The sequence below is a fragment of the Macrobrachium rosenbergii genome, chromosome 21 (genome assembly GCF_040412425.1).
Source record: "Macrobrachium rosenbergii isolate ZJJX-2024 chromosome 21, ASM4041242v1, whole genome shotgun sequence".
In the NCBI taxonomy this organism is placed as follows: domain Eukaryota; kingdom Metazoa; phylum Arthropoda; class Malacostraca; order Decapoda; family Palaemonidae; genus Macrobrachium; species Macrobrachium rosenbergii.
In genome coordinates this window covers 58,904,231-58,918,565 of record NC_089761.1, presented here as the reverse complement: position 1 = coordinate 58,918,565, position 14,335 = coordinate 58,904,231, and the positions used below count along the sequence as shown (strand labels likewise).

Here is a 14,335-nt window from a genome sequence, read left to right as displayed (position 1 = left end):
CTTTTCCTTAATGTCATATGCTACTTTTAAGCTCGCAAGAGTTCCTGACCTGTCAGAGATTTTGTGTCAATAAATCAGAACACCTTGATTCTGCCTCATTATACTGGTGACCCCAAAGATGACTGATATCACACCATCACCACCACCAGCCCATCCAGCAACACAGTGACAACTGGCCCACATCCACGTTGACATCGTGGGACCCCTGCCCCCCCCTCCAAGGGGTACAGGTATCTCTTCATGATCATTGACAGGAACACCAGATGGCCAGAGGCAATACCAGTAAGGCAGTAGACAGCAGAGAGTTGTGTGAGTTGTGAGAGTTGGGTCAGCAGGCATGGAGTACCGTACTACATAACAAGCAACAGGGGAGCTACCTTCACCTCCACCTTATGGAGCTCCCTCACGGCAAGCCTTGAGACAAAACTCATTCACACAACAGCATTCAACCCCGAAGCAAATGGCACATGGGAGCGGCTGCACCATTCCCTCAGATCAGCACTCACCACTAGATGTCAAGGCAGGAGTTAGAGAAAGGAATTACTGTGGGTCTTGCTGGGACTAAGAACAGCCCTGCAAGCAGCATTCAACACATCACTGGCAGAAGCACTCTATGGCCAAGCGTTGACAATGCCAGCAGATGTTTTTCAAAACACAACAGAGCCCACGACTCTTCCAGACACCCGTAGAGTATTGGAAAATATAGTGGCGAAAACAAGATACGACGCAGCAAGAAAAGAATACATCCCTGAAGACCTTAAAAGATGAAAGTATGTATTCATAAGAATAGATGCATATAAGCGGCCCCCCCCCATTTTTTCCAGTCTACTCAGGAGCACACCACATACTACAATGCAGAGAGAAAGCGTATCAGCTGACGGTGGATGGGAGAATCACCTGGGTCTCCACCAACAGATTAAAAATGGCCTATATCCTATCCCAGGCTGTGACCCACTCCCCTAGGCTTACCCCCTTTCCTTGGGGGGGGGAGAGGGGGAGTATTGTGAGGTCCAGATCTGTCGCTGCAACTCTCAAGGCATCCTTGCTTCAAAACAATATCTGCATGAAGCACTAAGTATCTCAGGAAACATAGATCCAGCGCTCCTGATTCAAAAGATCTTTTATGCATTTTTCAGAAGATACTTTATGTCCTTGTTAGAACTGTAATTACTAATGTATGTAAGGCATTGCAAGCTTTCCAACCATATGTATTTGAAATCTCTTCCTAAATTGCATGTAGAATTGTTAACCATTCTTCAGGTGTGAGAAAACATCTGACTGTATGTAGACATCCCAATCAGAATACCTTAAATCTGCCTCTTACTTGCTGCCTCGTTATTGTTATGAGCTGTGGTTTTTTGCTATTGCTGCTTTCCCTCTAGGTACCTTGTGTTTCTCCAGTTTCATAACAAATGCAGGCATGATGACAGAGGGCGGCCCAGGCATCAGGAAAATGCTTTGATTTATTATTATTAAAAGCAGTCAAACTTTCAACCGTTATCCTTAAAATCTTGGTCTCCATGCATACACAATGTTTTTTATTACTTACCCTTCTGGTATCATGTAACTAAAGGTACTATTTAAAAGACTTTTAATACATGTAATGTCACTCTATTCTTACCTTTTTTCCCCTCTCTCCTCTTTAGTAATTATGCTTGGCAGTCTACAACAGACTATCTCTTATTTGTTTAATTAACATTACCAAAACAGCAGTACCCGTCTCGGGTACACTTTCTTTTACTTTATTCCTAAGTCTAGTTTTGTCCTCTTCCCATTATCTGATATATATGTACTGTACTGGTTGTGTAAAATAAATAAACTACCATAAATCTAAATGAATTTCTTGGGGGATAAGAAGGTTGAGGGAGTTTATATAAGGTATATAAGGTCAGGTTAATTCAAAGACACAAAATGGAATTAGTCATGTAGTCATGATGTTGTCGGGTCAAAGATTTTGCCAAATTGAAAAATTATTATAAAAAATTAAATTCTCTGTGTGTTTCCAGTTGGTACAAAACATATTTACATCTACATATACAGTGCCTTTCACTATGTATGTGATGTTTCCCCCATTATGAATATTTCCTGATGGATTGATGATGCCTTCTATATGAAGAAATAAATTTAAGACTGCCAAAAGTTATTCACTCTCAAACCTCTTGTTCTCTTGTAAAACACTTGAATACTCTGGTATCTGATTTATGCCTAGTACTATGCACTGACAGGCCAAAGGAAAACTTATGTAATTTTAAACTAACAAAAAATATATGTAGAGAAGAAAAAAAGAAGCAGGTGCTTACTTTCCTTAGTCAATTAGTAACAATGAATATGTTGGCTCCCTATGAATCGTTATAAAAATACATTTGTGCTTGAAGAAATGTCTTTTGAAAACTAATAAATGTAGAAACTTATTCAGTTTAAAAAAAAAAAAAATGTTGCTTCATCTCCATAGGCTACACCACTGTTATTTTTAAACAGATTTCAAAATTCAAATGCACAAAATTGTGATTACAGTACTATGGAATCAAACTTTTATGCAAGAGAAATTAAGATATAATTTGTTGTGTAACAAAAAGGTTATAAATTTTAAAAACCATGCTGCATATGTAAATACATATTTGAAAGTTCCTTACATTTTATATTTTCTAACACATTACTTCATGCCAGTTTTTTTTTATTTAAAAATATACAAATCAGGGAAAGAATAATGTTAAAATTCAACCAAACAAGGCATATAAAAAATATATAAGATAAATGGATTTTGCTATAGGAAAATATAAAATGAGAAATATATTTCTTGTTTCATTACATTACCACAGCACAACTTTTACCCTCCCCTGCCAGTGCTCATAATGGCTGGGGAACATTCTTCTCCCAGAGCTACAAATGAAAGTCAGTACAACCGTCTATATGTTGCTCATCTTTAACTAGTGTTAAAATGATGTTAAATACAATGTAAGGTTTGGTGCTCTGCCTTTGATTACCACAACTGTGTTGTGTTTTCTAATTACAACCTCATTTTTAATGCCAAAGTAACCTTACGTAACCTTAAGTAAACTGCAATACCTTTGCTAAATCTTAATGCAATACTTTTTCTCGACATGGCAGTGATCAGTACATTCTATCATGAACAGTAAAATGAGGGATGCACTGACAGACTATCAAAATGAGAAAACTACACTGAAGCACAGTTTAAGAAAAACTTTCAGGCTAAGAATACCCATCTGGCCTTGCAATGACCAAATGAAATATATCTGAAATGTAATATTCTAAAATAGTTTAACCAGACCATTAGGGTTCTTCCACTGACTTGTCCAAAATATATACTGTACACAAGTTATATGAAAGTCTTCACTGAAGTTTACTATGAATGAAAAAATTGATATTTTTCATGGAATGGAGAATGGCTAAAGTTGAAGATGGGCAATAACATTCCATTGTACATGTTTCAGCCTGAAAGGTAAAACCTGATATTGGACACAAAAGTTTCCAATATGGAACTGTTATAATAACATCTGTCATCTGACTGGTTAAAATCATTAACTAAACAAGGTAATGAACATCTTCTGTGTTTGTAACATTTTCTAGCCTCATAAATTACTGTACCTTAACTTCAAATCTTCCAAAAATATATTCAATCACATAGAGAAAAAAAAACTTCCAAATGTTACATCTTCTAATCAATGTGATACTCATCCACTTCCCATGCTTAGGTACTAATCGCATTTTAAAATTCTAGTCTTTGATTACTTTTAGAACACACTTAAAGATGCAACCCCACCTCATAAATCATGAGTGCAACCAGTCTTACCTGGAGTTTTCAAATGAAATCTAACCTTACTCATGATGAATGTTTCCAAGACTATCTAGTCTTTAACAAAAAAAAATAAATTGAAGAGAGAAAACAAACAAAAACAAAACTAAATGATACAGTATTTACCTTTATATCTGATTCCGTGCTTTCCCAAGGAAGTTTTCCAATGAATAACTTGTGTGAGTCTGGATATTTTTGAGTGGCTCCTGCATCTGTTTCTGTTATTAATGTAAAAGGAAAAATATGATCAAATAAAAATTTCATCTGTTGCTAAGTTTGAGAGAGAGAGAGAGAGAGAGAGAGAGAGAGAGAGAGAGAGAGAGAGAGAGAGAGAGAGAGAGAGAGAGAGAGAGAGAGAGAGAGAGAGAGAGAGAGAGAGAGAGAGAGAGAGAGAGAGAGAGAGAGAGAGAGAGAGAGAGAGAGAGACCCCTTTAGCTGGTAATTGGGTCCTATTCTTATCCTGTAAGGAACATTAATACTTTAAAGATAAATAATTTTCTGAAATCTATAGACTATCACAAGCAGTTTGAAAGCAAGGAGGTTTGAGCCCTCATATGTAAACTACCACAAGAATTTGGAATAACAACACTACATCCATGAGCTAATAACATTAACTATGCTATAACCCTAATGGTAATTTCAAATCTCAACTTGCACTAGATGTCTCTAATGGTAGAAGTTGAAATAAACTGTAATGTTCCTACAATGAAAGATTAAAAACTTCAATTCCCACTGCAAAATTTTTTGTTTACATTTAAAACTTTGAACACCTTTTCATTTTATACAGCTAAAATATAATAAATATATTCAAAACTTTGAAACTTTTAATTTTACAGTTAAAAAATAATATAAACACACAAAATATTGACAGAAACTGATGTTAGTACATTAGCTTTGTTATAGAAGTCAAAATTCTAGATACTGTACACTCACACCTTACCTGTCACGACAACTTTTGAACCTGAAGCAACAGTGCCTTTTGGAATAGCTCCACCACTAAAGGCACCTAGAGCAGGAACAATCTTTGATAAGCCTAAAGGTTTTTGAGACTCAAATCCAGGAGGACCTGGTAACTTTTGGGACACCATTTGGGGCTCAAGAGGGAATGCTTGTGTTGTTGATGATGTGAGCAATGCTGGAGAACCACAAGCATACTGTCGTTCTGGAGGCAACTCATGAACACAATTCTGAACTAGCTTTTTGGCATTCTGAAATAATTCCCAAATTCATCATTACAAACCAATGATCCCTTCAAGTTAATTATGTAACAGTTCTGGTCAAAAATTACATTTTTATAATAAAGTTTTATATATACTTATCAAGCAAGTACATAGTTACCAGCTTCCTACCATGGCAGACCAAAAATTTAAATTTTGCGGTGGCGCTACCATCACTAGTGTAGGTGACAGGGTCCCGCCCACTATCGGGACTGACAGGTACAACTCAGCACAAAACATCAATTTGTTTGAGCCAAAATGCCCATCTGTGGGGAAGGAGGGAGGGATCCAATTATGTAACTGCTTGGTAAGTATATATAAAACTTCATCATAAATATGTCACTTTTATTTAAGTGACTTACCAAGCAATTACATAGCTGACTCCGCACTGAGAGGAGGTGGGTTAGACAGACATAAACTAATCCAAAACTTTAATAAAGATAATGACCTTGAACTAGAAGATTTGGTAGCATTGAGACAATGCTTGTTATATCTTACCTGGTAAGAGAGCTGCTACAGGTAAATACTGCCTCTGGTCGGAGCTCATCTCAAACTGTAGAGGGTGTGGCATATTGGCCAGAGTCGCCCCTACTTCAGTGGGTGCTTTGCAGCTGTGGAGGTTCACAGATGGCTGACAAAGACAAAAGAGGGTGCCCTTGCCCTGGGCATGACTAGAATAAAAACAAAGTTGTCACCTACACCGCAATTAAAAACTAGACAACCATCACCCCAACCATAAAAAACTGGTGGGTACTCCAAGTACACTGTACCCCCCAGGCTTCCTCTCCCAACACTATGCCAGCCAGAGATAAAGGCCCTAACACACTACAATTTTCAAACACGGCTTCCACATCTTTCAGGTAGAGCGAAGCAAACACAGATTTCGATCTCAAAAAAGTCGATTGGAGTACAGAAGACAAAGCACATTATGTCGAAAAGCAAGAGGAGTGGCAACGGCTCGAACCTCGTGTGCCTTTACCTTCAGGATCGGAAAGGTGTCTTCTTGGACCTGAGAATGTGCCTTGAGATCAGACTCCTAAAGAAAAGAGAGAGAGCATTCTTAAAAAGCGGGTGAGAAGGGTTTCTCACCGAACACCAGAGGCTGTTAGAGGAACCTCTGAACTTCTCAGTCCTGCGGAGGTAGTATTGCAAAGCCCTCACAGGGCAAAGATGTCTCTCCTCTTCTTCTGGACCAAGAATGTTCTCCAAGCTCTTGATAATGAACGAGTGGGGCCAGGGATGTGAAGCGTCCTCGTTCTTGGTGAGGAAACCAAGCGAAAGAGAGCACACTGCATCTCCTTGTGCAAAACCAAGCTTCTTATCTATGACTTGGAGTTCACTTACTCGTCTCACTGTAGCCAGAGCTACTAGGAACAGAGTCTTCTGGGTAAGAGATTTCAAAGAGGCAGAACAAGACAGCGTCCACATTCCAAGAGACTGTACAACGATTCTCTATCTTAGAGGTCTCAAAAGACTTGACGAAATCACTAATATCCTGGTTCGTAGACAGGTTACGGCCTCTGTGCTTAAACACCAAGCTAAGCATAGCTCTATAGCCCTTAACAGTCTTTAAGAAGTCTTTGAGAAGAGCAAGAAGTCCGCAATCGGGCTCACAGAGGTTTCAGAAGAAGAGACGTTATTCTGTCCACACCATCTTCTGAACACTGTCCACTTGGACTGATAGAGCTTGCTAGAAGTAGCTCTTCGACATCTAACAATAGCTTCTGCAGCCCTACGTGAAAGTCCTTTTGCTCTGATGAGGCTCCTGAGTCTGAATCCTATTAAGGCCAGTGCGGACAATCCTTGATGATACCTGCGAAAATGGGGCTGCTTGAGCAGTGACTGTTTTTGTGGAAGGAGCCTCAGAAAGTCCACAAGCAGTTGCAGCATATTCGGAAACCATTCTTTCCTTGGCCAGAATGGAGTGATGAGTGTCATCGAGACGTTTCGATGAGATCTGAACTTGTTCAACACCTCTCAACTCAACCCGAAGGGGGGAAAGGCATAAACAGTGAGACCTGTCCAATCTAACAGCATTGCATCCGTTGCCCATGCTAGAGGGTCTGGGATACTAGAGCAGAAGAGAGGAAATCGGTTCTTCTTCGGCATTGCAAAAATATCTATGGAGGGCTTGCCCCAAAGCCTCCACAGATCGCTGCAGACTCTGAAATCTAAGGTCCACTCCGTCGGGAGAACCTGGCTTCCGCGGCTTAACTTGTCCGCCAGAACATTCATCTTCCCCTGAATGAAGTGAGGGAACAGCCTGACTTGTTTCTGCTCTGCCCAGAGAAGGGGGTCTTTCGCTGCCATGCAGAGAGTGAAGGAGCAGGTGCCCCCTTGCTTGCAAACGTGGGATAGAGCTGTGGTGTTGTCCGAGTAGATCGTTACTTTTTCCCGAGACAAGCGGAGAACAAGCCTGAAGGCCCAGATGAATGGCTTTCAACTCCCTGACATTTATGTGCAGCAACCTCTGAACTGGGTTCTATATTCCAGACATTTTCTGACTCCCTAACAGAGCTCCCCACCCTAAGTCTAAGGCGTTGGAGTACGGGTTCAGAGGGAAGAGAGAGATTCCTTCTTGAAGTCTCTCCTCAGATAACCACCATCGGAGATCCTCTCTGATTTCCAACGTGACTGGGAAGACGACGGAGTCCAATTGAGTCTCCCTGCACCAATTTGCCTTCAGGAAGAATTGCAGGGGTCTCATATGAAGGCTGCCCAACGTCACAAAAGATTCCACCAAGGCCAACGTTCCAAAAAGACTCATCCAATGAAGAGCAGAACAGGTTGAGAGACTGAGAAACTCCTGCACTGTTCGGAGGTACGACTCTACTCTCTTGGGGGAGCGAAAAACCTGAAAAATTTGAGAGTTCAGAGTCATCCCCAAATAATGAATACTCGGAGTCGGAGTCATTTGGGATTTCTGAACATTTATAAGGATGCCTAACTCCTGTGTTAGGCAAAGAGTCGTTTTTCAGTTCTTCGTGCATTGCTCCTCTGACAGAGCTGGAAAGCCAGTCGTCCAGGTATAGGGAAACATTGATCCCAAGATGATGAAGCCAATTTACCAAGGGGAGTGAGAATTTGAGTAAATACCTGTGGGGCTATGGCCAGGCTGAAGTACAGCGCCTGAAACTGAAGAACCCAGCCCTGAAACACGAACCTCAGGAACTTCCTTGAGTCCGGATGGACTGGGACATGAAAGTAGGCATCCTGCATGTCCAGGGTGACTATCCAGTCACCCTGATGGAGAGATGACATGACAGGACGGTTTGTCTCCATGTGGAACTTGGTCTTCACAAAACAAATTCAGGGTGCTGACATCCAACACGGGTCTCCAGCCCCCGGAAGACTTGAGGACAACGAAAAGCCTCTTGTAGAAACCTTTGGGGACAACGAAAAGCCTCTTGTAGAAACCTTCCAAAGACTGGTCTACTACTTCCTCCACTGCTCCTTTGCAAAGGAGAGAATCTACCTCTTGGGCAAGGGCTGAAAACTTCTCGGACCCTGCCAAGTAAGCCGTCAAGGTGATCAGCGACTTGGAAAGCGGCAGCTTCTGCTTGAGAGGAATGGAGTAGCCAGTTTTAAAACCTGCACTACCCAAGGTTCTGCACCTCCATTCCTTCCAAAAATGGTGCAACCTGGCACCTACTGGGCATGAAGGACACAGGTCTCACTTGCTGGTGGCTGGTTTGGCAGATGATTTCTTAAACAACTTCACTGGGGGACGAAGATTGGAGCGAGGTCTTAACTGGAATCTGGGTCGTCCTCCATGAAAGGGTTGAGGTTGCAGAGGCGAGAAGGCCTTCGGAGCGACTGCAGAAACTACCTTGGGACGCTTCGAGGATTGAGCTAGAAGATTGTTCGTCGCTTTTTTCTGCAAAGCAGAAAGAACTTCCTTCACAGTGCCCTGGGAGAAGAGGTAAGACTTAATGAGAGGAGCAAACAAAAGTGCTGACTTCTGAAATGTGGCAACTCCCTTAGTGGTAAAGGAGCACCACAGCTCTCGCTTCTTCAAAGAGCCCATTGCATATAAAGGTGCAAACTCTGCTGAACTGTCCCTAACTGCCTTGTCCGCACAAGACAGAACATCAAGCCAGTCCGAGGCGAAGTCCTCCGCAAGAACTGGGCAGTCTTCAACTTTTCTTGCCATAGCATCCACTCACCAATCAAGGAAACTAAAAATATCCATAACCTTGAAGATATTCTGTACCAGATGATCCAGTTCTGAAAGAGAAAAAGACTTTTGCAGAGGCGAAAGCAGTACAGCGTATAGCGTCAACCAAGCTGGAGAAGTACCCCAGGGAGGAGGCAGAAACTTCCAAGGAAGGAGCTTCCCCAGTGGCATACAACCTGTACGTCCTCTTAAGAAGCTTCAAAGGAGGGAATGAAAAAGTAGTTTTGCCAGAGTCCCTCTTAGAAGCCAACCACTCGTTGACCTCTTTCAAAGCACTCTTCGATGTAGAGGAGAGGACAAGTTTAGGAAGGCAAGAGTCAGTAGCTTGCTTCCTCATCAAAAATACAGATGCAGGAGAATCTGGAGGCATGGGCTGGAAGAAATCAGGGAAGTTCAACAAAAGGAACCTGAGGAGACTCAAATAAGCTGAAGAAGGTGCCGAATCATGGTCAGCTTCTTCCTCCTCTGATGAAATTGGAGACAAGCCAGACTCCTCTGACTTAGGCACAGTCTTCTTCTTCAAGAAGCTCATTAAATCATCTAGTTAGCACTTAATTGGGGCCAAAGACGAATCCTCTTGAGGAGACGAAAGAGGGCGAGGAGGCAATGGTGATGGGCGCTTAGAAGATGGAGGAGTCAAACTGTCCAAAGTTGGCGCCAAACGAGAAGGCGCAGGTGACTGAGACTGAGCAGCTGGTGCCTAGCCCTCGGGAGAAGGCAGGCGCTCAGAAACACAGGAGTGCTTGGGCTGAGGAGGTGAGCGCTTATGATGAGAGCGCTTAGGAGGCAAGACCTGGCAATCTCCAGAACCAAGAGACTCCAGACTGTCCTAAGCTGACTGCCGAATCTGTGCTGACAGCAGGGACAGATCAGCGAAACTGCGTGAGGGTTGAGGACTCATACAGTACTGACTTCCTCAAGCCTCTTAACAGGAGAAGGAGAGCTGTCCACAGCAGCAGAATGCCTCTTCAAAGGGTGAGAGACTGAAGACCGACACTGACAACGCCTTCCATCTAAAGAACCTGAGTCCGACATACGATGCGCACTAAAATAGACACCTTTCCAGTGGTGCTCGGTCGACACCTGGGAATGTGCAACAGGCTCAACGGAGGGGACAACTGCCCGTGGGCAAACCCTACCAGTCTCCCTTCGACCTCCGGTATGTCTTCTCCTGGGTGCGGGGAAGCGGGACAGGGAACTTCATCTAGGAGCACTGGTAGGACGGACAGCCACCTCCTCACAAATCACAACACACTCACTCTGCACTGCACTAGCATTGGGAACACTCACGCTGGGAGCACAAACACCTGGGACAGAAGCTTTATCTACAAAAGCCTTAAAAGATAAAGCTAATTCCATGACCGTATTGGCCAGGAACTCAAACTTCTTATCAAACCTAGATTCGAGACTGGCAATGGTGTTGAGATCAGAAGCATGGGAACTTGGTAAAGGAGTTCAAGGTAAAGCAGTAGGAGGGCTCAGGATGGGAGAAGAAGAAGGGATAAGTGGAGGAGAAACAGCGCTACCCTCAGCCACTGAAGGCAAAGGAGTAGCCTCTAAGCTAACTCTATGCTCCACTTTAAGTCACCTTCCTCTTCCTATCTCTATCAAGTTTATCAGAATGAGACCTAAAAAGTTTCCACTGATGTTCATCCCAATCCTGACAATCTGGACACATAATCTCCCCATTACAATCCTGCCCCTACATTTAATGCATTTAGTATGAGAATCATACGTTATTTTACTGAACCTAGTAACCCTTTGTTGGCCGAATCCAAACACTAGAGGAACTAGAGCTGACATGACAAATAGTGAAAAATGCTAATCAAAACTAACAGTTCACTAATTGCAAAAAAGGCCCCACAAATTCTGAGTATGTCACCAATAACTGGAAACCAATCCAACAAATGACAAAAGGCATTGCCCAAAATCCACCGATATTGATCGGAAACCGGCAGAAAACAAATTGATGTTTCCTGCTGAGTTGTACTTGTCAGTCCCAATAGTGAGTAGGGCCTGTCACCTACACTAGCGATGGTAGCGCCACCGCAAAATTTGAATTTTTGGTCTGCCATGGAGGAAGCTGGTAGCTATGTAATTGCATGGTAAGTCACTTATATAAACTAATGTATTTTACTATATGAAAATGTTTCATACAAACCTAATAATCATCTACTGCTGTATTTCCATGAACAAGAATCTCCAGCAACACAAACTTCCACAGTTAAGATTTTAGAGGCCTCTACTATATATGACAACTGGCTCATTCTCATCTTCTGTGTGCCATAGGGCCTATACCCAAGTGTGAGGATGGGAGGAGCCAGAGTGTGAGGCTGGGAGGAGGGCACTCACTCCACAATCAATTTGTTAGTATGAAAAATCAGTGTCACATCACAAGCCCATTAATCATGACCTTAATAAACATTTAAAAGGAAGGCCAATAGAAAATTTATGAGAATTTAAAACATTTGTGTATCAGGCAAACAGCAGGCATAAGTATATGACCATTTCCCAACAACATTGGGTATGATGTGGAGGGATGAATGAGTTTTTGTGTAGCATTTCCCAACGTTCTGAGAGAGAGAGAGAGAGAGAGAGAGAGAGAGAGAGAGAGAGAGAGAGAGAGAGAGAGAGAGAGAGAGAGAGAGAGAGAGAGAGAGAGAATTTTAGTTTGCCGTTGAGATACTTTTGTAAAATAACGTAAGTTTTGAGAGAGAGAGAGAGAGAGAGAGAGAGAGAGAGAGAGAGAGAGAGAGAGAGAGAGAGAGAGAGAGAGAGAGAGAGAGAGAGAGTAGTTGTCGTTAATGAGTGTTTCGGTTGTTGGAAGAGGGATGAGGGTCTTTAGTTCGAGTTTGTTTACGGTGGTGTCTGTCTGTGCAAATGTTGAGGGAGTTTTTTTTCGGTTTTGAGTGAGTCTTGAGCTGAGTTCTGTGCAAGGCGGACATTGATGGTGGATTATTGTATGTTTCGTGAGTCGTGTGTTTTCTGTTGGATGTCATTGTTGTCTGTGCATGTGTCTCTTCCTTTTTGCTCGTTTTTTTTTTTTTTGGTTGAAAGTCTGTTTTTCGGTTTTGTTTGTGTAATTTTGTCTACTGTGTTGGCGACCGTGGACACCTTCATCCATCTCCCAGCAACCGAGGATCAGAGTGAGTATTGTATGTGGTTATATGTTCTGTGTATCTGTGTTGTGTACTGTTTTTGTGTTTTTTTAAATTCCGCCACATTATAATGAAGCTGGGCTCCCTAAATGGCCACAAATCATAAGAGATGAAGGTGATCATGTTTCCCCATTGGTAACAAATGATCCACAACAATTGGTTTTAACAAGAAAGAAATCAAATGTTTATAAGTTATACATCTAAAACAGAATTTAGTGGGCAGATTGGCATCTTCCTGTTTCAGTACAAAAAAAAATGCAGCACACTTCAACATATGCTTTAGGAACAGGGACAAAGAAAGGGCAAGAGGCTGAATACAAAGTACACCCTTACATGCTTTCACCTTTGTGATAAATCAAAATTGGAAACAATAGAGTAAGCTCTCATGACTATCTGAAGGAGGCAGATAAATATTCTCAGAAGTAGTTGTTCCTGTTACTAGTGTGACAAAAAGTGGAATTCCTGCATCTGCTGCTGATAAAACTCTAACTGCCTTGATAGGACAAGGAGGAAAGTCCTCACTGTGAGTAGTCACAAGCAAAGCAAGAAAACTAAAAGTCGCATCGCTCCCAGTCAAGATGCACTGGAGGACTGTGCTTTCACAACAAAATGTAGGGTGAGTGGAACAAAGAGGAGGCCAACAAATGACTGGTTCTTCAACAGGGTCATATTCCTAAGCAATAAATTAGCTCACTGCAACAATTTGAAGAGACCAGTTGAGATTCATAAGGCGGCTCACTGCAACAATTTGAAGAGACCAGTTGAGATTCATAAGAAGGCCAAACCAAGCTCCTCAAAACCAGGGCTAAATCCCAGCTATGGGGTTTCATAGAAGTCCTAAGAACAGACTGATCACAATGACTAATCAAAGTCTGAAATGTCCCTGCTGGTACTCAAAGTTCAAATTGTGATGGATAAACACACACACAAGAGCTGCAAAGTATCCTTTAATCACAGATAGATAAATCTGTCTAAAACAGAGAATGATGAAAAAACAATCCATGAATAGAGATAGTGAGTGCAGGAATATTCTTAGCATCACACCACTAACAAACTTGGCCTACATCCCCTAATAAAGGTTTGCCACTGAGGTCCTGAAGTGTTGCAATTGCAGCTGCTGCAAGGTCCAAAATGCCTCTCGAGTGTTTTACTGGTAACCTCCACATGTGGAGATGGAAGATTCCAACCATTTGTGGAACTTGCCATAGTGGGGCAGTTTCAAGTTTACTTCAGAACAGCCAACACTGGGCTTGTTACTAACCAGGTCCTAAGACCAGTGAACCAGTCTAGCTGGGGTCAAAGTGAAATAATGAGGTTCCTCTTGGTGTTAATGCTTAAAACTTAACCAGGATATGATGTCTAATCTCTAGGCTGCAGGGTCTGGGGGCTGGGACTAGCACAAAACTGAGTTTGCTGTTTGCTGGTAATGCAGTCTGGTGGCTGGGACAAGCATAAAACTAAGTTTGTTGTTTGCTGGTAATGCAAACAGATTTATAGTTCTCTGGCAACACATTTGATTACATCTGTTAACCTCAAAGACATCTACATCACTGTCATTTAATTTCAGGTTCAGATATTGTTTTGTATTTACATTTTTCTTGCAATTGTAATTTTTTTTAATCGTATGGTTCTGTTTGAATACTGGAACCAGATGGGAGAGAGGGAGAAGTCTTTGCTAATTTGTCCTTAGCCTCACCCTGGGTAGTGGCCAGTGTCAATTTATCTAAAGGCCCATGGAGAAGCATTTCTCCAGAATGACACCAGTAGGAATTGACTCCCAAATTTCCACCTTACCCTACCACAAAATGGGATACCGCAAACACAATTAGACTCCACAAATTGTGGGCCTAACTCACTTGTTGGGACTGAGATTATTGCACAAATATAATCATCCTCACTCTTTACTGGTAGGCAAAACATATAGAATGCCAATAGTTATAACCCAAACATCAACTGAACCCTGCAATTC

General features: G+C 42.0%; 1 protein-coding gene across 6 annotated transcripts in view; it reads right to left on the bottom strand.

Annotated features, from left to right (window-relative positions):
• LOC136850230 (E3 ubiquitin-protein ligase TTC3-like) overlaps window positions 1–14,335 on the bottom strand; it is a 477,716-nt gene that overhangs the window by 82,997 nt on the left and 380,384 nt on the right. For all 6 annotated transcript variants that reach the window (XM_067123873.1, XM_067123870.1, XM_067123869.1 and 3 more), the window contains 2 exons: window positions 4,755–5,022; window positions 3,941–4,032 (listed from right to left, as the gene is read on the bottom strand). In XM_067123873.1, coding sequence (XP_066979974.1) covers window positions 3,941–4,032; window positions 4,755–5,022 — 360 coding nt within the window. The remainder of the gene's footprint in view (window positions 1–3,940; window positions 4,033–4,754; window positions 5,023–14,335) is intronic.